At 40.4% G+C, this 26,889-nt stretch overlaps 1 protein-coding gene across 2 annotated transcripts in view; it reads right to left on the reverse strand.

Moving 5' to 3' along the window:
- LOC149318677 (myoferlin-like) overlaps window positions 1–26,889 on the reverse strand; it is a 112,381-nt gene that overhangs the window by 52,769 nt on the left and 32,723 nt on the right. For both annotated transcript variants that reach the window (XM_089510260.1, XM_089510259.1), the window contains exons 4-16: window positions 20,799–20,907; window positions 18,961–19,051; window positions 13,769–13,929; window positions 12,352–12,480; window positions 11,260–11,322; window positions 11,119–11,169; window positions 8,134–8,164; window positions 7,347–7,462; window positions 5,014–5,140; window positions 4,506–4,609; window positions 1,888–1,956; window positions 1,749–1,792; window positions 921–1,003 (exon numbers count right to left, since the gene is read on the reverse strand). In XM_089510260.1, the coding sequence (XP_089366386.1) occupies window positions 921–1,003; window positions 1,749–1,792; window positions 1,888–1,956; window positions 4,506–4,609; window positions 5,014–5,140; window positions 7,347–7,462; window positions 8,134–8,164; window positions 11,119–11,169; window positions 11,260–11,322; window positions 12,352–12,480; window positions 13,769–13,929; window positions 18,961–19,051; window positions 20,799–20,907 (1,178 nt within the window). The remainder of the gene's footprint in view (window positions 1–920; window positions 1,004–1,748; window positions 1,793–1,887; window positions 1,957–4,505; window positions 4,610–5,013; window positions 5,141–7,346; window positions 7,463–8,133; window positions 8,165–11,118; window positions 11,170–11,259; window positions 11,323–12,351; window positions 12,481–13,768; window positions 13,930–18,960; window positions 19,052–20,798; window positions 20,908–26,889) is intronic.

Below are 26,889 nucleotides of genomic sequence, written 5' to 3' on the forward strand. Positions count from 1 at the left end.
TGTCTTAGACTTCAGTTCCCTGAGACCCCACCCAGACAGCCAATAATCAAGGATTCTGGGAGTTCAAATCAACAAACATCTGAAGGACAAAAGGTTGAGAGATACTTAGATTGTGCTTCTTTTTTGGAAACACGTTCCTTTGCATTCAGTGGACCTTTCTCCATATGAACGTTCTGGATTAAAATGCTTATTCCATTGACATATAAAATGTATTTCAGCTAAGAAATCTAAGAATTTCACATGAATTCAATTGTAGATTCATTATTTGAGGAGAAATCAAACCAGAAAACCATGGAAATGTAACATCCATTTGTGGATACAAGACGTGAACCTCAGCTGAAATCTTAACCTATTATCCCTTGTGTGTAGCCAGTAGGGCCCTGGTACAAATATGTATGCTAGTAGAAGCATGCCTTAGGTTAGATAACTTCTGGATTGGATCTAATGGAATTGCTGTGCAAAGGGATTTGTTGCTGATGATTCCTCCTTTTCCCACAGCCCTCAAAAAGAGATTTTCAGGCTGTACAGAAGGTTGCAGGAAAGAGAGAAGCTTACACTAGCAGACATCTCGGAGCGATGGTGGATTTAGACCTTTCAACATATTAAGACTAATTTAAGAGTGATTTATCTAACTGCTGTCATTCTGAGTTCCTGAAGCATACTTTTAGTGTGTCAGTAGTAGCACGTAGCTCATCTCTTGATACTAAGCGACCCATGAAATCTTCATGAAAACTTTTGCAGTGGATAAATATGATCACTGATGCAATTGCAACAGCACAATTTATCCCAGTATGTGCCCAGATGCTGTCTACTTCACTATTCGTGATACTCTATTCTTGTGCTGAGTGCTTTTGTTCACTTGATTCCATGGTGAAGTTGCTAGAACCCCCTTGAAGAATGAAGAACTAAGGAAAGTTTACCTTCAACTTCTCCACCAGAAGCAGCAATTTTCAAAAGGCTTAAGTATGTGGTACCCACAACATCATTTCTTGTAAGACGATCCCTGTGTAAAAGTATTGCAATTAAGTAGAACAGTGGCACAAATATATGATTTTAAACTATGCATTGTGTTTCTAATCATCACAGACACATTCTGTTTTCACTATGTACCATACTTGAATATTGTGAGTATTGAGTCTGTAAATGATATGCACATTATTAATATGATTATTACTCATTACTATTTCTATGATTTTTTACTGTATTTATTTTTTAAAACCATTATAAAGATTAGAAGAAAAGATGGGTTGTCCTGCCACTACATATTCAACTGGCTAATTTCAGTTCCTCTGCTGGCCATCAGATGGCACAATATGCATTTCTCAAAAGAATGTTAAAATAAAGTGCATATATTTTTTAGCATCTTAGAAATGATATCTTCCTGTATTCCCTTCTCCCTCTACTGCCTGACCAACCCTGCTGGAAGTAAGCCTAATGGACATAATCAACCACAAAACCATTCTAATGATCTGTATAATGATTCCAGCTGAGTAGCTAATGAGCGCAAAGAACTCATGGGAGTTTGTCATGCTCTGTAACAACGGCAATTAACAAAATCACCAAACTATTACTAATGATTATTACAAATAAACTGAACACCCCTCTGTAAATGGCATTTAATTAATTCTGTGGCTGCTTGTACAATGCTAGTAATGAACGTATGTTGGCACCTTGTGTCAAAACACTTTTTCTTGGCACTATAATTGTTGTTTTGTATGCAACTGTATACATAACAAGATGGAACTCACCAGTCATACACCGTCAGCCTTATTTTTTCACACATTGAAGGGAACTAGAAAAAAGAAGAAGACTGTACTAATTAATCAATGTCTTATTTCTAGGGAAAAAACATATTATAGTAGTGTTCTGGTGCCACAAGCAACAGACCTTGATCTGAAGATTAACAAGTTGATTCCACTCTGGATTAGCATTTTTTTCAATTATATTTGTGCAAACCTGCCAAAAAACAAAAACAAAAAAAACACATCACATGTAAAACAAAGTATTATTGAAGTCCAGTTATTTAAACACCCCTCCTCCACATCAGCACTATCTTAATTTATCTGGGCACAAGTAGGCCTAATTGAGATTTGCTAAATATATGTCCAAAACACACTGCAGAAATAATCCAGTTTGAGATCACTTTAATTGTCCTGGCTCAGTGCTAGAAAATCCTAGGAACTGTAGTTTATAGTTGCACTAGAGCTCTCTGACAGAGAAGGCTCAATGTCTCACAAAACTACAGTTCCCAGAATTCCCTAGCATTGAGCCAGGGCAGTTAAAGCAATCTCAAACTGGATTATTTCTGCAGTGTGTTTTGGACCTTGGAAACAATTGATCAGCATAAAAACCATATTCTCAGCATAGTAAACTGGCCTGATTTGCACTTAAAAACACAGTTCAGTAACATATGCACAGAATTATGGCTCATGTGTTTCCCCCTCTCTTTTGCATCTCCAGCAAGGCCATGAGGAGGTTCCTTGTTCAACTACCTATGGCTTGATGTTATGCTGAAACCAGGAATTGCAGTTAGTTTTAAAAACTGTATGGTGGAGAGGGCGGGGGGCAGAACTATTAAACATGGTTTGAAGTTTACTTGTTTCATTAATCCATAGCTAGCCCTAACCAGAGTTTGGACACAGAGTTAGCTTGTCCACATGTGCTCCAGTTTCTATCTCTGAAATGTTGAAGGCTATGCTAAAGTTTAGAGTCATAGCACTGAATCCAGGGGCCCTGCAAAGCTACAAACCTGATCTTCTGGATGGGGTTGCACCCATTCTTGAGGAAAGCAGATCTAGCCACAGTGGTGCATGGTTTAGCTATCTCCTGATTAGATTACTATAATGCACTCTAGGTGAGATTTCCTTTGGAAAGTGTTCCAAAGATGCAGCTAGTGCAAAATGCAGGAGCCAGACTAGTTTCAGGTGTGCATTTTAGAGTCCTGAAAAAACTGTACTGGCTTCCCATTTGTTTCTGAGCTCAATTCAAGGTGCTAGTGTTGACTTATAAAATCCTAAACCACTTGGGACCAAGATATCTGAAAGAGTGACTCCTCCCATATGAGCCTGCCAGAAATTTAAGATCTTTTGCATAGCCCAGCTTAGCAAGTTAGGCTGGTCCCGTCTCTTTTAAGCTTTTGGCAGGCAGCTGTTTCACATGGCATTCTAAGTTTGAGATTGCTGTTTTAACTAAGTCAAAACTGGATTCTATGAATGTTTTTAGATTACGTTTAGGATATTTTTCAACAGCCCTGCTCAGTTCCTGCAGACTTAGGGCCATGTGCTCTTTGATTGAGTCTATCTATCTTATGTACCATCTTCCTGCCTTCCTACTGCCCTCTATCTTTCTAAACATTGCTGTCATTTCTAGTGAGCTATATCGTGACAAAGTGGCTTTAACAGCTGACTATTTTGGGGGGTGAAGTGCAGTTTGATAGCTGGTTGCCAGACAATGCACAGCACAGGAAGAAACACAGCTTGTTTGATGGGAGAGGCCTCATGTAAGTGGGGGGTTTTAAAAAGCAGAATTTAGATATGACAGTTGATCTAGTCTGGTTGGTGGTTCTACTAACAGAGGGGAAAAGAGTTGAGATAGCTGAAGAGTTGGTACAGAGATGTGCATCTAGAAGAAGGTAGTAAACAGTGGCTAAAAACTGCCAAGAGTTTGATTTTAATGTAATCATATTAAGCTGGAAGTTAATTCACATAAGATACATTTGGCCCTACATATTTGGCAGGGATTCAGTTGTGGACCCCGCCACCCATATCAAAAAATGTAGGACCTCAATTCCTATTGCCGTCAACGGATGTGAATGTCCATGTGGCTGTGTCAGTGTGGCTGTGTGCATATGCTGCCACTGACAATAATGGGGCAGGACCATCCATAGATGCGCCAATCTGTGGATGGCTAACCCGCTGATATGAAGGCCTGACTGTATGTTTCTCAGTGAAAGTTATTGTTTGTTTTATAGTGGTTGACTCTGACAGAACTGATTATAATAAAGTAAGGGGGGGAGAAAACACACTACCTAAGATATTGAAGCTGGCTTATGGAGAAACTTGAAATCCTAGCCCTTATACACTTAAGGATAGTGTTAATGTTGGAATAGGAACAAGATCTGTAACATGAGTCATTATAGAGTTACCATACCATAACCTTTATTAGGCATCTCAATAAAAAAAAACATCATACAAAGTTAAAATTTTAAACTAAAATTATTAACATAAATACTATAAAATTCCGTCCGTATAACATGTAATTCTATGGATTACAGTTGTTCAATTTATACCAAATTTTTGTTGCCTCCATTATAATGAGTCATTATAGAGTTAATGACCATTATAAGGTTAATAGTGAACTAAGAAAGAGATGATCTTCAGTTATGTATATTGCCCTAATCATCTGTTGAGCCTTCATAACAGGAAAATGGATCTATGAGCTGTCCCTCTGTTCCAAAGACCTTTCTGAAGCCTTAATTATACATCTCTGCTATTAGCACAGAATACCTTTCTCCCAGCAAAACAAACTTCTACAAATGGGTCCACAAGGTTTTTCTTGTCTGCTTCTGCTCCAAATATTTCCTTGACTGTCTGGGCAAAAGCATCATCCACTGAACAGAAACCAAAGAGAAAAGAATAAAAGCAATTGTTTTTGACCACTAAAAAGTCTATACTGTACTTTATGAATATACAACGATGTTGCAGTTGATTGCTATACTTAAGGAACCTAATCAATGCACTAAAACTGGAGCCCTGTAACAAAATATTGTAGTGCAGACTGCTTCCACTCAAGATTTCACTGCATGCCCCCTCCCTGGTTTTCCTTTTATTTATTTACTTTTCTCCAGCAATCAGTCATCATTCAGTGCACTCCAGAGTTTGCTCAGTCTTCATTGGCCTGTGCTGGTTCCCCCACCTCCATTTTGTATACTTTTAAAAAGTTTGGGATTAGTGAGTTATAAGCATTGCCAATTTTAATAAACACAACTCAGAAATTTTAAAAAAATGTTTATACTCTGGGGAATATCTTCTGCTCTGTAGATCTTAAGAACGAAAGTGACCCATCGGAGCACTATCCCAGCTGGCAGCAAAAGATTAGTTTCTACATCATCATTTTCATTATCTCGTTCTCTGTTTTCCACCTGTTGAAGACATATTTGAATATATTATCATTTTACCAATAGCAAAGACAGAAAAACCTCTCTAACAACTCTTGTTATTTTGTTTCTGGGTATTATTATTATTTTAGAGGAGGAGGATTCAGCATATTAAACTATTGCTTGCAATCCTGCATTGCTCAGTATACTCAGTATACTGTAAGTGGACCTGCATTATGCAGAGTGATTTACCATCACTGTCTGGACCTACTGTAGAGATGCTGAATCTCCTCACCCACAGTTCTTTGCGCTTGGAAAAGAAGCATCTGTCCGTGGCCCTGTGGCCAAAAGCAACAAAATTACATCAACCACTGAAGTTCACTGGGTCTTACAGAGGTATCAGTGACTGATACAATCATTTGTGGCCTATATACCCTAAAAGTACTCGATCCCATCTGATCATGGCAGCTAAGCAGGGTCAGCTCTGGTTAGTGCTTGGGAGACCATGAACAAATACTAGGAGTTACAGACTATATTTCAGAGGAAGGAACTGGCAATACCACCTCTGAGTATTTTTTGCCTGAGAAAACCCTATGAAATAGTCATCCCTAAGTTGACAGGTGACTTGAAGGTACATAGACACTTCCAAATCCCCTTCACTATTCTCTTGCAGGCATGAAGGGCCATGCAGGGAGCTTCAGTGACTCTAAGGAACATCTCTATGTATGACATGTGCCTTCAAGTAACTTCCAGCTTATGGTGACCCTAGGGCAAACTTATCATGGGGTTTTCTTGGCAAGATTGGTTCAGAGCAGACTTGCAATCGCTTCTCGGCCTTTTGGCTAAGATCAAGTGTAGTACCACTGAGGCTGAGAGCATATGACTTGTCCAAGGTCACCCAGTGGGTTTCATAGTCAGTCGGGAATTGAACCGTGGTCTCCAGAGTCATAGTCCAATGCTCAAACCATTATACTGGCTCTATTATCTTCTATAGTGACCAAAAATAAGACATATGTAAGCGTAGTGTTAACTTGACACTTGACAATTATTCCAATGTGAGCAAAGCCAACCATTTCTCCCAGTAATTGTATACCAGTGAAGGGTGTCCCAAAATAGTAATAATAAAAACAACAATAACATTCTAATGTCTTCTGAGGCAGAGTTTCAAAAAGTGATTATTGTTTCTGAAACCTTTAGTTGTCAATGAATACATAACTTGGCAGCTCCATATTTGTTATATAGGTAAGGTGGTGCAGCTGTAGCTAAAGCGTCATTAACATTATATCTGCAACATGTCCATAATAATTAATCAGTAAAATACTTTAAATTTAAGGTTGGAATGTTCATGAATTCCAAGCTTCAACCTTTTAAGTCAGACTTTACATTACACTACAGTCAGATGTGTTTGGGCTTACTTGTTTGTTTTTATTGGTTAAAAATGGCTTTTTACCACAAAATGTCTTGTATTATAAAATTTGTTTTCATTATAAAATTTGTGAGTCTATTGACTTTAATTTTTACATTTGTAAACCACCTTAGGCTACTGTCAGTTAAGGAGTATATAAATTATATATATATATATATATATATATATATATATATATATATTACAAAACCCTGAAGGATAGTGAAATTACATATTTCTATGATGTCTCACATTTACCACGCATTACAACACACCCACACACAGACACACATAATTTTGTGCATTTTTCCCCAAAGGACATTTATGAGAACATACTGGGATAAAATACCAGTACTTTTTCACAAAATGTTCTGAGTCTTCTTTGTGACTTAATGAAACATCTGGGAACAGCAAGGAAAAGCAGCATTATGAGCAAGGAGCAGCTATACCCGAAAGATCAGAAACAGGGAAAAGTTAAGAGGAGCTGTACCTTGGAAAGGCAGCGATGTAGAAGGTCATGGAAGATAAGCACTGTGGCAATAGGGTGGAAAATAGTGGAGCAAGCAGAACTGGGGAAAAGAAACATACAGTAAGCAGCTTCAATCATTCTAGTTCTTTCTACTACTAAAAGAAATTCAAGCACTGTCATCTGTATGAACTAATTCCAGAGCAGAGCACCTGTGGTCTTCTAGGTATTCTTGGACTACATGTCCCATCAGTCATTGGGCCTAGTGTCTATGACTGATGGGTGCCAGAGTCCCACAACATCTGGAAGGCCAAAGGTTCCCCAACCCAGAACTAAGCAATGAGGCATATTACTAGAAGAAAAATATTTGTTAAACTTACTGGTGGTTCATCTCCTGTTCCAAGAACAAACATGCTGACTTTCAAGTACCCTTTAGGACTTGAATTTGTATCTTCAGGGTCATTTAGAAGTAGCCATTTTCTCATTACTGAGTGACCTGAAACAAATAAGAAACAATAACAAAGTTACAACACATCATATTCTAACCCTTATAAATAAAGTATGCTTTTAAAAAAAAGATGAAGTTGTGATGGTAGTGCTGAGGAGCAACTGCTACTGATCTCAGACCTATCTGTCTGGTGAGGAATTTTTAGTCTTCCAGAAGCTGCAGCCTACAACTCCCAATATAGGAAAAGATAAGTATGGAAGATGTAGTCTAAATGACCTCAAGGGTCAAATATTCCTCATTCCCAATCAAAAGGGCAGGGGAAATGTAATGGATACTTTTTTTCCCCCTAAGAGACTACAACTGTTTTTGTAAGGCTGCCTAGCAGAATAGACCTGTTCCAAAGATTGTTGTTGCAACTGCATTGGCACCAATTCATATATCTCCAGAATTGTGATGTTACTTGCAAATAACACCTATGGATACTTTTAATTAGCATACCACAGATCAGAATATTTTTATAAGTGACAATATGGTCCTACTCAAGAAGTTTCACTGAGTTCAGTGGGACTTATTCCTATATGAGTGGATATGCAGTTGCCTTAACCATCTTCCTGAAATTCACAATGTCAAGAGACATTCTTACCGCACAACCACCACCAATTATTTTATGTGTGTGGTAGGAACATACAAGAGACTGTGTCTGAAGAACATTCACTTACCAGGTTCATCATAGACATAGCCTATGTCGATCTGAAAGAAAAGTTTAGAATGTCATCTCTCCAGCAGCAACAAATTATAATTCAGTAAACAGGCCAGACAGCCACAGCAGTGTTGTGCAATGGTTTAAGTTTTAGATTACAATTCTGTGGGACCAAGCTTTGAAGTAGCACTAATCATAACAACAGCAAAAGCAAAAATAGGCCAAGATTCTATAGCTGCATCTACACTGCAGAGTTAATGCAGTTTGACAGTGCCATAGTTCAATGCTATAGACTTCTAGGATATGTAGGTTTGATTTAGTCTTCCCTGTCTGAGAGCTCTATTGTCACAACAAACCACATATTCCCAGGATTCCATAGGATGGAGTCATGACAGTTAAAGCAGTCTCAAACTGTATTAATTCTGCAGTGTGGCAGAAGTCTATACCATGCTGTCAAGAGTGTACATCTCTGACAGAGTATTTATGGGAGGTGGCAGAGATAGACGGGGCTGCTCCCACATCTGACTGCTTCCAAGGAGCATGACAGTAGCTGACAAGAAAGGGTAGCAGTTCCATCTATCTGGCCATTGACTGGTCATGGAATGTGCCTCAGCTTTTCAGCCTGCATAAAGAGGGGAATTCTCCATTCCCCATGTAAGACTGCTCCATTGATGTTCAAGAGCAACTGGAACAAATACCAGTTACTGTCCTTGAGATACTGGATCTGGCCTCGGTGGTACATGCCTTAGTTACATCCCATCTGGATTAATGTAATGCGCTCTACTTGGGGCTGCCTTTGAAGAGTGTTTGGAAACTTCAGCTGGTCCAAAGAGCTGTGGCCAGGCTGTTAACTAGGGCAGGTTACAAAGACCACACACTGCCCCCATTATAACAACTCCACTGGCTGACATTTTGTTTCCAAACACATTTCAAGGTGCTGGTTATGATCTATAAAGCCCTATATGGCTCAGATCCAGGCTATTTGGCAGACTGTATCTCCCTGTATGAATCAGCTTGGGCTCTGAGATCCTCAGGAGAGGCCCTTGTCTCAGTCCCACCACCATCGCAAGCATGCTTGGTGTGGATGGAAGAGAGGGCCTTCTTGGTTGCTGTCCCTAGACTCTGGAACTCCTTGTCCAGGAAGGCCAGAATGGCCCCCTTTTTGTTTTCCTTCCGCCGGTAGGCTAAGACCTTTTTGTTCAGAGAGGCTTTTTGAAAATAAAGTTTTAAAAGAATGTCCTGGGGATGTTGTACTGTTTTAAAGTGTATGGTTTTTAAGTGCTTTTGTCTTTGTTAATTGTATTCTATTTTGAAATACATGATTTGTTTTAATATTATAATAGTTTAATTCTGTTCTTATCGTCACTTTTGTAGATTTTTAGTTGTACTGTGCTTTTAAATTGCAGGCTGCGTTAAGTCCAAGTTTTGGGGGGAAAGCGTGATATAAATATAATAATAATAATAATAATAATAATAATAATATAGTTACCGCCCCCAAGAAAAAATGGTAGCCAGGGACAGAGATGCACTTGGCAACCCCAAACTGTTGCATGCCATAGCGGGTGCCTTGCAGAAGGAGGTACTGGTTTCCTTTTCCCATAAAGTACAAAAATATAATGCATTGCTGTCCCATGACATACATATTGTTTTTGTGATTTGCTTGCGTTCACACAATTTTATTGTCCCTACCTAACAAAATCTAAGCTTGAGTAACTGAAATAACACACATTTTTCCTTATTTTAAGTGGCTGTTAAAACCAATGATAATATGATAAGTCTTTAGTTTATTGTTCATTTCTGTTTATTTAATTATCCTGGGGTTTTTTTACTCTTGTGTTTTCATTTTGGTTGTTGCAGTTTTATATTTTTATTTACATGCTCTGAGTATGATTTATTGTAAAGTGATAGGGTATAAAAATAGAATCTTTCTCTATTTACAGCTGACTTCACTTTCCTACTTTTGCAGTATCCATCTTATTGCTTCCCTCCATTCTGCACCAAATATCCCAAAATAACACTCAAGACCTTTTAGAGGATAACAAAATAGTGTCAGGACTAGTAAAGTAGATATGGGTGATCATGAGCACCCTGATGAAAAGCTATTACCCTACAATGAAATCAGAAATTGCAATTTGTTATTGTTTTTGGTGGAAAGGAAGCTCAGAACTTGGAGAAGTTACTTTTTGGACTGCAACTGGTCATGCTACTTGGTGGCATGTTGGCTGGGAATTCTGGGAAACAGAGTTAAAAAATGTAATTCTAGTTTTATGTTTTTATTTTATCATTTATGATGTATTATTGTTTTTTGGTTGATGGGTCTCTCATACTAATTTTACCATGTTGTTTTATTTGCGGTTTTTATGCCTTGGTTTTTTTAATACTGTTTTTGTATTTACTGTTTGGATCTATTTTATATTGTGATGGCTTTTAGCTATTAACAATAAACTTCTATTCTATTCTATTCTAAATGTAATTTCCCCAAGCTATGTGAGAAAGGATAGGTACAGCTATCTAAAATGAATCACTTTGCACACCCTATTTTCCATGATGAGTGGGCACTGGGGCAACTATCTTTTGTGTGGAATTATAGTGCCTTGTTCTGTGGGAAACGGGTGTGACTACTCTGTTATAGCCCTAGGGCTGTTTCACATTGCACAATTATAACAATGTAATTACACTTTAACTGCATTGGGTACATCTTATGGAACTCTGGGGTTTGGAGAAGCACTAAAGCTCTCTGACTGAGAATTCTGAAATCCACTCCTTAATCTGCAAATACTAAAATTCCAGAGGAGGCATCCATCACAGTTAAAGTTTTAAGCCACCTTGAACCCCATTTGGGGAAAAAGCAGGATATAAATCCAATAAATAAATAAATAAATAAATAAATGTGAAATTATAGAACTACAATTTTGTAATGTGAAAGGGCCCCTGGTAACTGGGTAGCAAGAGCACTAAAATGCTCTAAAGCATTAATGTGTGATGGAATATCAAGTGCACTTACTTTAAATTCCCCCATTAGACTGTCAGCCCGTAAAGAATAAGAGTCATAAACCTATAATCAAATGAAAGAAAGAGAAAAATGTTTGACTTGTACTCAACAAAACTGAGGCAGGTTATAATGAATACCATTCGTTTTTCTCACCCGAATGCTTATTATTTCATCAAAGAGATCTGAAGGGGTCATGTGGACGTTGTAGAAAAATATCTGTTAAGATAAGGGGAAAGAATAGCTTAGATATGTTAAATCCAATCTTATTTCTTTGTCTTATATAGATTCCCCTATTTTCCCAGAAGCTCATGGGCTTTGTCTATCTACCCACCCACCCCTCTGTTCATCAACAGTTTTCCCAATCAACTCAGAAAATTGTTCACAACCAAGCATTATTTATGATAATAAAATATTCATATCACACACAAAGAGCCAAATTACAAGTTGCTCATTTGTAATTTTAATGCACAGAATTGTTTAATCCTTTTTTAAGGGGGTGGGTGGGAATTGTATATAATGTATTTTTATTAAAAGTTGTACACTGCTTTGATTGTGGTAACAAAAAGCGAAATATAAATTAAAGTTTTATATTATTATTATATTATTATGTGTGTTCCTATTGTTTTAACTCTAAAGTAAGCACGGGAATTATGAACTAAATTAGGAACCTAGCAAAAGGAGGGGGCTTCAAACCTCTGCCCTCCTGCTGTGAGCGTGATCCGGATTGCAGGGCCCATAGCTGCAATTCAGACTACTCTATGTACTGCATTAAAATTGTAATGTGAAGCTGAATCTCCTTTTCTTTTTTTTAAACTCCAAACAAGCACATAGGGACATAATTTGGACTGGGACTATTGAACACAAATAAGGGTCTTTCCCCCGCTATATCTGCCAATAGTGGGTTCTCCCTACTATTATGGTTAGATGAGATCTAAACCTCCTCTATACCTCCACAGTGGTAGTTCCAGTCTAGTCATCATGCCTTGCGTGCTTCCTTAGAAGCAAAAACAAAATTTGAAATATTTAATGAGTGTGTTGTTTATCCCTTGGATTTTCCCATATCTTCATATAGAAGACTTTTTAGTAATTTTAGTTAGATAATTTAGCCACCTCAGTGTCTTTTTAAAAAGGCAGAAATGGACTTTTATAATTAAAATACCTTTACATTTCTATTTAAGGGTGTTGTGTTTTTAAAAAAAATATGCCTGTCAGCTAGAAGACTTGCAAAATGTGCACCAAACTTACCTCATCAAAAAAGGGATTGTTCCCTCTTTTGATTCTTGTTCTGTGTGTCTGGCCACAAACATGTACTTTCACAACAGGCTTTATATTATTCCCACTCAACTGACGGCCTTCAATGACCCTAACACGAATCTGGCAGAGACAGGAAAGACATAGAGGGAGTGAGAAACAGAGAATTACAGATGTTAGACCAGTTATGTTTTCTTTTGTTTCCCACTGAATGGATGGTTTTTCTCATATAATCCAGTCATAGGAATCATAGAGCCCTCTAGATGCTCTTGAACTCCAGTTCCCAGCAGCCCTAGATGCCATAGCCACATAGTGAAGTATGCTGGATTTGCAGTTCAATAACATCTGGAAAGCTGCAATTCCCATTCATTTACAAAATGTTTTCCTGATAGAATTAACTAGCCATCCACACAGGGACCAGTGTATGGAGTTCAGTAAATTCACAAGAACCTCTAGTTCTAACAGGCAGAATCCTAAATTCCACTAGTTCCCAAAAACAAATGGAGCTGCTCACATTGTCCTTTCATTGCTTATTATCAAAAAAGTACATGCATTAGTAGGAACTTCATTTCAGAACATAAGGAACACCTTCTTAAACACGGTGGAGAAACCCTGCAGGTAAGTGCAACGTTCCTTCATACACACAAGTCACTACATCAGGAGTGGAAAATGTTTGCCACTCCCAAAGCTGTTCTGCTACAATTCCCATCAGTCCTATCTAGTATGATAAATGGTGGGAGATTATGGGAGTTGCATTTTGGCAACATCTGGAAGACTACATAGTCCTTACCCCTGCACTAAATGACAGTGCACATATTTAAAGCAAAGGTAACCACCATCTTGTGGCTCTCCAGTTGTTGTTGGTTTGCCCTAGCCAGCCACCTTGAGTTCCAATCCTGGACAAACTGCGGGGTATAAATAAATATGAGAATGAGGATAGTATCTACAATCCAACAACATCTGGAGGATCACAAGTTGCTCATCCCAGTTTAGAGAACACTGCATGTACACTTTAGCATTGTAGCTTATCCAATATTGTCTAGGTATTTAGCAGAAGCAAGCCTTTCCAGCCTTTGCACTGAAGGCCTGACACTTATTCCTACCACTCCTTTGTTAGTATGGGCTCAAGCCAAAGATATTACATCAGGGAAAAGAAACTTCCAAGATTTGAATAAGAGCTTCTGAAAGATCTGGAGATTTCTGAACTGAAAGATAAATATGTTTACTTTTCATCCGTTTTTCTCACTGACATTTACAGCACAAGTGGTATTCAGAAGTAAGTATGATTGTATTCATAGGTAAGCTATACATGGGATTGCAGGATTAGTTTATCCTCAAAAATGGCACAGAATTAAACTTATCATGCATTCAAAGGTATCACATAGTATGTGGTCTCCAAGAACTGTCCAACCTGAAAGTCTTGAGGTTTATTAGAAAGCACCCTCCGGTTTTTCTTTCCTTTGGAAATACGCCGAGTAAGCTGAGTTTCACGTGTGCCACTTGGACCGCCTGTGGGGAGACTGCCGGATCCACCATCAGGCATATTCTCATCACCTTCATCATCTTCTCCATCTGCCAAAGATATGGACAAGTCTAGTGTTCTGAGTGCTTAAAAAAAATCTCACCACAACTTGTGGGCAGTTGACAACAACAACATATGTCCCTTAAACTAGGGAAATACATAGGAACTGAATACAACACAGTTATGAATATGTAACTCCAGGTTATAAATATGTAACTCCCCAACAGGATTTTGACCAATATCTCTCTGTGTGTCTCTATGTGCCTCTTCAAAGCAAGGATGCTTGAGGAATTCAGTCTTCACAGATTTGCATACAAATAGATCAGATCTACTTGGAACTTAGGGGCTTGACAGAATGGCACTTATGACCAGCCTGGGAGCGGAGTCGGGGCATGGCGTCCACATGACGCATGCCCCATCTCCAACCCCAGACCAGCGTGACACCACGCGCCGCTCCACATGGTGCATGGCATCATGTGCTCCTCTGGCGTTGCATCTCCATGATGCAGTACCAAACAAGCACAGAAAAGCCATGCACCAGCAGCTATGGTGCCCTTTGCAGTGCACAAAAAAGTGCCGCTTTTTGCGGCTCCTTATCGTGCTGTGGAAATGAGAGATCCAGGCCATAGCATATAGTTGCTGCAGCCCCTATCCAGCATGAAAAGGGGTGGCCTGTCAAGCCCCTGAGTCAATGAGAATTTTTACTTGTAATACAGTTCTCAGCTGTTTACATTATAACAAAGTATATTAAGTTAAAAATATTATCTAAGTACTTATTTGAATGTGTTTATTGGCATAGATTTTTAAGGACTGCCACAGATCAATGCAGAAATGAAAGAAGAGATTTATGAAGGAATATATGTGAAAAGGATAGATTGATTTGTCCTCCTTTGCCTGAAGCTATTTAGCATGGCAGTTATCTAGGCACAATGGAATCTGCTGCTTGAAGATTTGTAAAGTACTGTGAAGTGGAATTTGGCAGGTACCTCACTTCTTCACTTTTCTACATGAGGATATTTCAGTGAGGTTCACAGTTGTATAAAACATACCAAAGGCAATTCTAACAGAAGACTAAAATTGTAGCAATAAAGCTACAACCACAAAACATAGGAGCTGTGTATTAAGGCCAGCCTGGGGGCGGAGTCGGGGCATGGCGTCCATACGACGCATACGCTGACCCCCCATGGTGGCGTGATGCTGTGTGCCACTCCACACAGCGTGCAGTGTCTCAGTGCTCCTCTGCCGCTGCGTTTACGTAACACAGAGCCAAAGGAGCACCTTAAAACTAGGGCACCACGGCTATTGTGCCCTTTTCCAGCTCCTTTTTGTGACCTGCAAAGGTGAGATCAGGGCCGTGGCATGCGTTTGACGTGACCCCAATCCAGCACAGCTGGAGGTGGCTGCAGGCACAGCCTGACGTTTGGCATTACAGTAAAGGTAACGTCACCCATTCTTAAAAAGCAACAACCAGAGTAACATTTCTTAACATATCAGACTAAAAATGTATGATTAGTACAAATAAGATCTATTTATATCAAAGAGGAATGTTTGGTCTACTCTCAGATTGCCTGCCATAATAATAAATGGAATATGGAATATATGAAAACTAGCCTTTCCCCCCAATATATATGTAATATGCAAAAAAGAGGCTAGTTTCTATACCTGGAGGCCTGGAAATAAGGCATACTATCACTTTCTTTGTTTTCGCCCATCCACCCACAGCCAAAATCAAATGTGGATGTCTGACCAATTCTGATTTTACTTCTTCTTCTTCTTTAAATTGGGGCTGGTATGACAGCCAGTAAGGTATAATGATTTGAGCACTGAATGATGACCAGGGTTCAAATCTGCACTTAACCAAGGAAACTGACTGGATTCTGGGGTGAAAATTGGTCGTGGAAAATTGCTCACTCCTGATCTATGTGCTCCATATATTTATATGACAAAAAGTTATGTCCATTGCTGGTGCTAGTTAAAGCTTTAAAAGCTGGTGCTTCAGATGTGCTGAATTGCAGTTCCCATCAATTCCTGCCACTGGTTACGTTGGCTAGTGCTGATGGAAGTTACTATCAAATTGCATCTGGAAGGCCAAATGCTCCCCTTTCCTGCTTTGAACATCAAAACAGCACTGTATAGAAACAACCAGTTTACCATCACAGAAGATGAAACAACACCAGTCTTACTGCTTTATCACATTAGGGGGCAAACAGGATTTAAACAAGAGTTAAACGAGAGTTAAACAGGAAATGCCTGATGTTTATCACATAACATTTCCTGTTTAATTCTCATTTAACTCTTCTTTAAATCCTGTTTGCCCCCTACTGTGGTAAAGCAGTAATTCACTATGGTTACCAATCTGACCACTGCATCTTGAACCAACAAACTGTCATCAGACTCAAAAGTAGCCCCGCAAAGGGCATCTTGCAGTAGTCCAACCTGAATGTGTATGCATGGTATTAATGACTGTTGCCTAGTGTGCATATAAGAGCACTGTAATATCCAATTAAACATTTAACAGCAAATGTCTATTCAGAAGTAAGTGTCATTCATTTCCATGTACTCCGAGATTGCATCCACACTGCAGAAATAATCCATTTGGATACCACCTGAATTGCCATGGTTCAATACTATAGAATTCTAGGAAATGAAATTTTGTGAGACATTTAACCTTCTCTGTTAGACAACACTGGTGTCACAACAAATTACAAATCCAGAATTCCTATGCATTGAACATTGCCAGTTACAGAGGTGTCAAATGGGATTATTTCTGCAGTCCCGATGTAGCCTTAGTTACATCATTGCAGTCTTAATGAGAGTGGTCTGCACTTCATTACAGAACAGTATATTTTAAATGAGGCTCCCCTCCCAAATAACTTTGAATTTGTGCCTTATAGGAACTGAAATTGTGAAATTTGATTTTGTGCAACATCATTTGGCTGCTCCTCAGAAATATAAATTGCAAAACCTCACCACAAATAGTGATATCACAAAGAGATCTCCATTCTAGTGTCATTAATTGCACTTCCTAAATAGAGGGATTCTGAATGTATTAAGATTGCCCAGATGGTGTAGAACAAAATTGAGAAACATTATTAGGAACTCAAATTCTATGACTGTAGAAGAGGTTTCACAGAACAACAACAACAACAACAACATATATATATATTTTCTCTTTCAGATTCTCCACGGATAGATAAAAAACCCAAAATCATTTTATGAAACTGAGCATCATCTTAAAAGTATATAAGCAGCTACTTTAATTTTTTTAGTCCATACAAATAGACAAATGAACTATAAAATAAAAGTGGCAGGTCACATCACTTCAAAATACAAGTAGAGGGGAATTGTGTATTGCATTACAAAAGAGGAATCACTGTTTATGAGCATACATCCGAATTAATTCCCTCCTTCCATATAGCAAGACAAAATCTGCACAACTTTTATTCTGACTTTTGGGAAATTAATCAAATGTTTCCATTGTTTAAGCTCCACTCCCAGCTGGCAGCAAGTTGTATGCTTGGCCAAAACCATAAGAGCCTAGCTGATTCACCTTTTGCAATACAATTTATGGCTTAAAGGTGATGTTCCTTGATGAAAACTGGCAGAACAAGTTTTTGTAGCCTGGGGGAAAGGTTACACCCTGGCCTCCAAATATATTTCTTTACTAACAAGATCCTTCTTTCTCACCTAGGACTTAAGAGCAAGGCAATATAATCACTGACTATACAACCAAGTTTCTGTAAAGAAACAAATCGGTTTTCATGACATAAAAAGCTAACATTTGGAAGAGGCTCTAAATCATAACAGCAACTGTCTCGGGCAATAATCTTCAGGCAAGAACTTGATTTATAGAGCCACACTGTGAAAGTGACTGCCTCTATTTCAGGCCCTTAGGCAGCAGTTCTAGAGGCAAAATGTCATAAATGACAGATCTGTTTGTTTCAGCCCCAGTCATATATAAAGGGAAGAGCCGCAAGGTGCATGTATCCAGTTATAATAGCAAAATAGCCTCTCACCTTTAAGCACAGTCCCTTCCCTTAAGCAATTTTCTCCATGGTCAAACTCAGCTCAGGCCTATTCAGAAAATGTGTCTAAGGAAGGGGTTGAGAAACTATAGAGTGGACAATGATGCACCTTCCTTCACCCGTATACTATTTTTGCAGTGAATATTGTACCTCTACTTCCTTATTGATTACATCAACTCCTGGTTTAAACAAACACATCTGCATCTATTTTTTGTCCTGTAGAGAGATCTTGTAGCACCTTTGAGATTAAGGGACAAAACAGACCGTCTGTAAGCACCAGGCTGGGAGCAGCATCTGAGTGCAGCGTTTAGATGCCACATGCTCTGATGCTGCCCCATCTTGCTGAGAAGCTGCACAGCTTCATGCTGTTTTGGCGGCATGGCATCTACATGCGCTGTGCTGCCAAAATGCTGAAAAGTCACGGCAGTGGCAGCAAGGGCCCTCTTTTTCCACCCCAAAAGGTAGAGGTATTTTGCTGCTTCTTTTTGGGCTGGAAAAAAGCTGGATTGGAGCTGCGGCATGCACCCCCGATTCGGTGCTCAAAGGGGCGGCATTACACCACCCCTTTAGGACTGTCTGTTTCAGCCCTAAGTGAAAGAAAGAAGTTGGCCTCATGAGCTTTCGTAGACTGAAGTATACTTCCTCAGATCCAACTGAGGAAGTAGACTTAAGTCTATGAAAACTCATGCGGTCAACTTCTTTCTTTCACTTGGTCTCAAAGGTGCTACAAGATCTCTCTACATACTGATTCTACAGACTAATATGGATATTCTTTTAGACAAATGTATAGAGGTACAGCGACACTGTAGAAATAATGCAATTTGATACTACTTTAATGCCATGGCTCGATTCTACAGAATCCTGGGATTTGTAGTTCTGTGAGGCACCAGCACGCTTTCGCAGAGAAGGCTAAAGACCCTGTAAAACTACAAACCCCATAGGATTCCATAGGATGGAGCTACAGCACTTAAAGTGGTATGAAATTGAATTATTTCTACAGTGTAGATGCATCCTAGGTTGTGAGGGAGGGGAAATTTCTGAGAAATGATAACATACCTTCAGTGCCTTGTAGGTTTGTACCCCCTGGGTCATTCGGATTTGGAGGCCCAGCAGGAGGTTCATATCCTACCACCAAATCAATTGTTGCCTAAATTGAAAATAAAAGAACAATTATAAGCACTGTCCACATTCTAAAGAGCTACTTTGGTCATTGCAGGAAGTTTGCACCAGCTTACTGCAATAGGAAATGCGCACGCACACACACATACAATGGTAGCTATTCATAACATACCACAAAGAAACTCCTCCAGGTCATAAAACAGTCCAGCATCTGGCACTGAGATGTCATTGTAGGAGCTGCCATATACTGCGGCTGGTATATGCAAGCATGCTAGCTCATAACTGTTACTCAGTTGCTCCATCTTAACTCCCCTGAACATTAGGGGCAGTTATACAAACCAGGAAGCCTGTATCCAGAAATACGTTTGGATAAGGAAAACTGCTTGTTGCCATCATGAACAGCATGATGCATTGCCAATAACATAATATACAGAAGCTTCTCCAAGAAAAGTGAAAAACTGTAACTAGTTAATAACTACTGTAGTTAATAATGTATCAAAAATGAAAAAGGTAAACAAAGCAAGGGCAGGGAGGGGGGGACATATATAACCAAAAGTAATGACCATTTGGTGCAGTGTTTTGCATATGTTTCGTGTCATTCCTGTCAATTACTGCTCCCCACTTCAGTGGTGTCACTAGGGTTCATGCTACCTGAGTGTTGTAACTCATGCTGTCATCTCTCAAGTTGCCATGGTGAGGGGGCATGGTGTTGCCGCTGACCAGCCTACCATTCTGGATCTGGCATGGCTGCTCACCCAACAATTGTGCTAGCCCCAGAAAGCACTGCATCCCCACCATCAGCCATTGATGGGGGTTTGGTGCTGCTGCAGCCCAACAGCCTATTCCAGGTCTGGCACAGCTGCTCATCCAGCAGCCATGCCAGACCCAGAAAGTGGCCCTTTCCCACCAGTGGCAGCCCATTCTGCATCTTGTGCGGCTGCTGGGTGAACAAGAAAAGAAGGCAATGCCCTTTCTCATTTCCCCAGTAACTGCACCAAACCCAGAAGAGGCTGCTGTATGGCAGCAACATCCCACCCCCACCAGCAGCCACAACCAATGGGCAAAAGCAATACCTTGGCTGGTGGAGGAGGCAGCCAGGGGATCATAGGGCAGATGGAAGCAACCACATCACTAGATGTTCATCCTGCTCTGAAGTGTCACCTAGTGCCTTCTGCACACATCTGGCACCCCTTAGTGACAATTCTGTCCTACACCCCTGAAAAGCTCCTATGAAAGTCAAATGCCTTCAGAAAGATGCACAAGAACCAGTTGCAGACCCCCAAATTTGGGATGGAAGGATGCAGAGGGAACAAAAATGTGGTTCTTTATAGTCACTCAGGGCCCAGTGAAGCTTCCCAAACCCCTGACAGTTTCCCACCCTGATCTAATAGTTCCCTGGTTGTCTTTCTCTAGTTGTACACCTGCAGTGAATGTACAACTTCAAAAGAAAGTATGTGAGATGTGCAACATGCAGAATAAATAAGAGTGCATAATTAATATAAAAATAAAATAAAATATAAAAATATACAAAATAAAAAGCTATGTAAACTGTTCAAGATGCATACTAAACAAGAGTGCACAATTAATATAAAGTAAAAGGGCATTTGATTGCCCAGAACACTGTCCGAAAAGGAACTCCCCTCACTTCTCTAGCTTCCTGCCCTGCATATACTCTTGTATTTTTATTCTTCACTGCAACTTTGGCATATAAATATGTTGCCCACATCTGTATGGAACATACCCAATAAAATGATTAAAGTAATGAAGTCACTCACTCCAGTTTCCAGTCCTCTTTCATTTAGCAGGGGAACCAGCTTGTATGGAAGCGATCTACTCTGTGTGCCTACCAGTTCTTTGAGTGCTACTGATGCTGTGCCAATTAACCTGAAAGGCAAGAAGGAAGCATGTTACCCCAGTGCATTCTCAAAGCATTCAAGAAAGAACAGTACTTTCTTTGATCAGTTGCCAGTTTATGCCTGATATCCCTTGGGGGAAAAATCAAGTTAGTTCTTAAGTCAGTGTTCAAAATGCATATAGCTCAATTTAATGTATCATACATTGAGGGTTTTTAAAAATATATCATGGTGTAGTGGCTTGAGCATTGGGCTATGACTGGAGACCAGTTTTTGAATCCCCACTTGGCCATGAAAGCCTACTGGGTGACCTTGGACAATTCAGACTTTCTCAGCTTTGGAGGAGAATAATGGTAAATCCCCCTAAAAACAAATCTTTCCAAGAAAACCTCATGATAGGATCATCTTAGGGTCGACATAAATTAGAAAAGGCCTTGAAAACAGAACAACAACAACAGCTTGTTTTTGCACTGAAAATCATATGAGGTATTAATTGAAGACTGGTAGATCTTGGCCACACAACTGAGAAAGTCTCTCCATAAATGGGTGTACTTGGGATATTGAAGATCTTCCACACTGAATATTCTGTGTCACCTTTAACAGCATTGCTCAGCTATTGGGGAGGAAGGAAAGGGAATAGTATGCCTGATATTAATTCTCCATTTTCCTAGATAGCAAGCAAGTCTGTCAAAACATAAGACATCATATGACAAAGGATGTGACATTGTGGGCCTTCTGTTCAGCAGTACAATCATAATCCAAGAGGTCTTCACCACATGCAGATATTATCTGCCCAGGTACATATTTATTTAAAATATTTCTACACTGCCTTTGAGATCAAAATTCCTCATGTTGAAATAATAAAAACAAAATGCAGTTAATTTATATAAAGCCTATGAATTCATCTCAAGAACAGCAGACCTATGAAAGTATAAGTTGAATGGTGAGTCAACTCATAGGTAAATCCAGTGGGCCTACTCTAGTTGGGATTACTAATAAGATTCAAGTCAAAATATTTTAAACAATTCTATAAGAAAATTAAAATGAACCTGCATTCAGGTTTTTTTTTTAAACCCATCTAAAATGTTTCATACAATCCATTTTAAATCAGTCAGGGACAGAGCTATGCACACATCTTGGGATAAGGGTGTTTCGAAAGCAAGGGACCACCACAGAAAAGCTCCTATCTCTCAAGCCCATCAACGTGGGAAATCTTAATAGCTGATACATGACTCTGGTCTCTGTGGCTAATCTGAGAGGCACATTTTTATGGGAACATGTCACAGCAATAGTTTTCCAACACTGTGGGTGACATGGCCTGAAACCTTAGATTGTAGAAATCTTATATAATGAAAAACTACCTGATATTACTCCTTGTTTATGGTAACATTCAAACAAATAAGAGTTTTCAAATAATGAACAGGATGGTGTAACATCTGCAGGTTAATAATAACTACGGATGTTAGTTCAAGATTTTCTAGGGCCCTGAGGTTTCTGGGCCAGAATCTGAGACCTAGATATGCCATTGAGCATTACGCATTAACTACACGCCACAGTAGCTCACATCAAACACATACACTCCGATCAAGGCAGAGGACATGTTTTCCCGTTTGGACAAAAATCTTAATTAAGGGGGCTATTTCCAGATCAAGGTAAAATGAGAAGGTTATTCACTTTCACGTAGTTAGGGAGACAGTATAAGAAAATTTCACTTAGGCCTTATCTCTAGCCAGAAGGTGCCTGCAGAAAAGAAAAGAGTCCTGGCAGCATAATAATAATAATAATAATAATAATAATAATAATAATAATAATAGGTTTTATTTATATACCGCCCAATCACTGGGAATCCGAGCGGTTTACAATAGAGGGGATAACAGACAGTTCCCTGCCCACAGGCTTACAATCTAAAAGACACGACACAAAAGGAGAAGGGAATGGTGAGGGGGGGAGGGAATCAGGTCCAGCATTCTTCTCTCCCTCTGAGGCCTGGACCAAGGCAGATGCACCGAAGGGAGGGCTCTTCTTCTTCAGGCTAGCCCCTGGTGGAACTGGGCCAGCCTACTCTCTCCCTCAGAGGCCGAAAGATGACAGTTAGGGAGGGAGGAGCCTCTTTCTTCAGGCTAGCCCCTGATGGAACTGGGCCAGCCTTCTCTCTCCCTCAGAGGCCGGACGATGACAGTTAGGGAGGGAGGAGCCTCTTTCTTCAGGCTAGCCCCTGATGGAACTGGGCCAGCCTTCTCTCTCCCTCAGAGGCCGAAAGATGACAGTTAGGGAGGGAGGGCTCTTCTTCTTCAGGCTAGCCCCTGATGGAACTGGGCCAGCCTACTCTCTCCCTCAGAGGCCGAAAGATGACAGTTAGGGAGGGAGGAGCCCCTTTCTTCAGGCTAGCCCCTGATGGAACTGGGCCAGCCTTCTCTCTCCCTCAGAGGCCGAAAGATGACAGTTAGGGAGGGAGGGCTCTTCTTCTTCAGGCTAGCCCCTGATGGAACTGGGCCAGCCTACTCTCTCCCTCAGAGGCCGAAAAATGACAGTTAGGGAGGGAGGAGCCTCTTTCTTCAGGCTAGCCCCTGATGGAACTGGGCCAGCCTTCTCTCTCCCTCAGAGGCCGAAAGATGACAGTTAGGGAGGGAGGAGCCTCTTTCTTCAGGCTAGCCCCTGATGGAACTGGGCCAGCCTACTCTCTTCCTCAGAGGCCGAAAGATGACAGTTAGGGAGGGAGGAGCCTCTTTCTTCAGGCTAGCCCCTGATGGAACTGGGCCAGCCTTCTCTCTCCCTCAGAGGCCGAAAGATGACAGTTAGGGAGGGAGGAGCCTCTTTCTTCAGGCTAGCCCCTGATGGAACTGGGCCAGCCTACTCTCTCCCTCAGAGGCCGAAAGATGACAGTTAGGGAGGGAGGAGCCTCTTTCTTCAGGCTAGCCCCTGATGGAACTGGGCCAGCCTTCTCTCTCCCTCAGAGGCCGAAAGATGACAGTTAGGGAGGGAGGAGCCTCTTTCTTCAGGCTAGCCCGATGGTACTGGGCCAGCCTTCTCTCTCCCTCAGAGGCCGAAAGATGACAGTTAGGAAGGGAGGAGCCTCTTTCTTCAGGCTAGCCCCTGATGGAACTGGGCCAGCCTTCTCTCTCCGTCAGAGGCCGAAAGATGACAGTTAGGGAGGGAGGAGCCTCTTTCTTGAGGCTAGCCCCTGAATAATGAATGGGAGGCAAGGCAGAAGCTAATGAAGGCCTTGTCTGCACTGGCCGGGATACTCTGGGGGGCAGCTGGGGTATCCTGGCCACAGATCCTCCCATTACCTAGCCCTCTGTTCCCACGCTGAGGTGGCTGTCTGCACAGGTATCCAACTGAGCTATGTAGTGCATCCATTGCTGCTGTGGGTCACTTGCTTCTGAGATCAGAAGAATGTGCCTTGTTCTAACCTCAGAAACAAGTGACCAGTAGTGGCATCACATGGTTGGGTCCCTAAAGACAGTTTTCAAACTGCTATCAGCTGCCACTTGAATTACACGCTGCAAAAACCCATTTTAAAATGTTTTTCCATGTGAAAAATATGCAGAAAACTATGGGGAGAAATACCCACCTTTCCCTGATGTGCTAGTTTTCTACAACAGAAGAGTTTGCTTTACATAAGGCAGCATGTATTTTAAAATATGATTGTCCTCCACACAGAAAATGCTATGGGAACAAGGTGGGAAAAGATTGCCTTACAGAGAATACATAGGGAACATCCACATGCAAATTGTGTCTGCAACAGAATCCCTGTGATTGATCATAGATCATTTAAAATGCAACATGAGGAAATAGAATCACAAGTTGGAAAGTTTCAAAATTATCCTGATCAGTTCTTACGTAGCTGTCATAAGGTACAAGGGTGCCACTGTTGAAAGTGTCAACCAGATGAACCAACTTCATTGTTATTACCTTTGTTTGGAACTCTGTCCTTCAGAAGCATTCTCAGACACAAAACTGGTATTATGGTTTTTAACTTTCAGGAACAAGATCCCTCAAAGATGCTTCAAATTAAGTCATTTGTTTGTTTGTTTGTTTAATTTCTATGCCACCTTTCCCCTAGAAGAGACCCAAGGTGGCTCACAAACAAACAAGTTAGCATTTTGATTCATTATGTAAGAAGAAAACAACCCCTCCATCAATGATTCACCATATTTGCTTGAGCTACATGACCAAAAAATAGGGCAAGCAAAGCTCCCCCTGCAGCCAGATTACTAACTGGAGACAGTTACAGTGAGCACACAACTTGCTTGTTGCTCCACTGAATGCCAATATGCTTCCAATCAAAATTCACAATGCCAGTTATGACCTACAAATCCATATATGCCTCACGTCTCAGTTATCTGAAGGGTCATAACTCCTAGTATGAGCCTGCCTGTATCCTGAGATCTTCTCAGGAAGCCTTTATTCCTATCCCATTGCTGTTACATATACATCTTGTAGGAGCATAGGAGAGGGCCTTCTTGGTGGATGCTCCCAGGCTCTAGAACTCCCTTCTTAGGCTGGTTAGACTAGTGTCCTCCTTGCTATCATTCCATATCCATGCATACTGAGGCACACTGAGGATGGAGAAAGCTTGTTTTCTGCTACTACAGAGGCTAGGGATTTGTCTAGTTGATTAAAATACTACTAATTCTATTTTAATAGAATGCAATCCCTTCACACATGATTTGGAGGAAGTCAGTCTTTTGCAGGGGACTGGACTCCTCAAACTGTAGAAAAAGGAAAAATGGTTTTTAAAAGACTGTCTACAAGTATCAGCATTATCAAACGTTTGGCTGTCCGTCTGCTCCCATGTATTCGCATGGCTGCATATTTTTGGCAGAGGGAGGAAGAAGAGATATAAATTTGTGCACAAAAGTAAAGACAATTAAGTGTCAATGAGAATGTGTGAAAATCCACAGCAATTCACATAATATACCTACATGTAGACTGGCCCTAGGACACAGAGCAATGGATTCAAGCTACAGAAAAAGAGAATCCACCTGAACATTAGGGAGAACTTCCTGATGGTCAGAGCTGTTTGATAGTGGAACATACTTCCTCGGAGAGTAGTGAAGTCTCCTCCTTTGGAGGTCTTTAAACAGAGGCTGGATGGCAATCTGTTGAGAGAGCTTTGATTGTGTATTCCTGCATGGCAGGGGGTTGGATTGGATGGCTTGTGGTCTCTTTTAACTCTATAATTCTATGAAAAATCTTTTTGCTTCAGCAGTCTTTTGAGGACTGATTGCTCTGGTAAAAGGGCCTTTCATGTACTGTGCGGTTTATATTTTTTGTTCTTTTAAAAATGTATTGTTTTAATTGCTGTTAGTTTTATTGATTATTTAATTATATTTTGAATTTTTGTGCAATATATCTGATTTTCCCAGATTGGGAAAAAGGTGTGATGTACGGTAAACAAAAGAAAAGGAAGGAAGAGAGGGAAGAACAACAGCCACAGCAGTGCTGGAATTATTCTAGACTACCTAACACAACTTTGTAACATCTTTATGCCTGTGACCCTGAGTTTAAAGAGATTTGCGTCCAGCATAAATTGCCTCTGCTTTTAGCCCACCCCCTTCTCTCCCTCCTTTTGAGGCTTTTCTAGTGACAAGACTGTAGGTAGCTCAGTAGTTCCAAAGGCAGATTGCTGGATAATATAAAGTCGAAGGCTTTCATGGCCGGCATCCATAGATTTTTGTGGGTTTTTCGGGCTATTTGGCCATGTTCTAGCAGAGTTTCTTTCTGACGTTTCGCCAGCATGTGGCTGGCATCTTCAGAGAATTACACTGTTTGTACCATAATATATGTGAATGGAACATTGCCTAATGTACACCAGACCAACAGAAATGTGTAGAAATGTCATCCTAATTCCACCCAAAGGTTGCATTGAAAAATCAGTGATTTGATAATGATAGGAGCCCTTTGATTAAGAATCCAGAGTCAGCCTCTCCAGCCTCTGTAGGCCCAGTTCAAAAGGCAAGGTATCCCACCCTCTCATGGTGTCTGGGTGCAGGGAGAAATGATTTCA

This window comes from Sceloporus occidentalis, unplaced genomic scaffold (assembly GCF_023333645.1).
Source record: "Sceloporus occidentalis isolate IW3139 unplaced genomic scaffold, rSceOcc1.0.p SCAF_2, whole genome shotgun sequence".
NCBI lineage: Eukaryota > Metazoa > Chordata > Lepidosauria > Squamata > Phrynosomatidae > Sceloporus > Sceloporus occidentalis.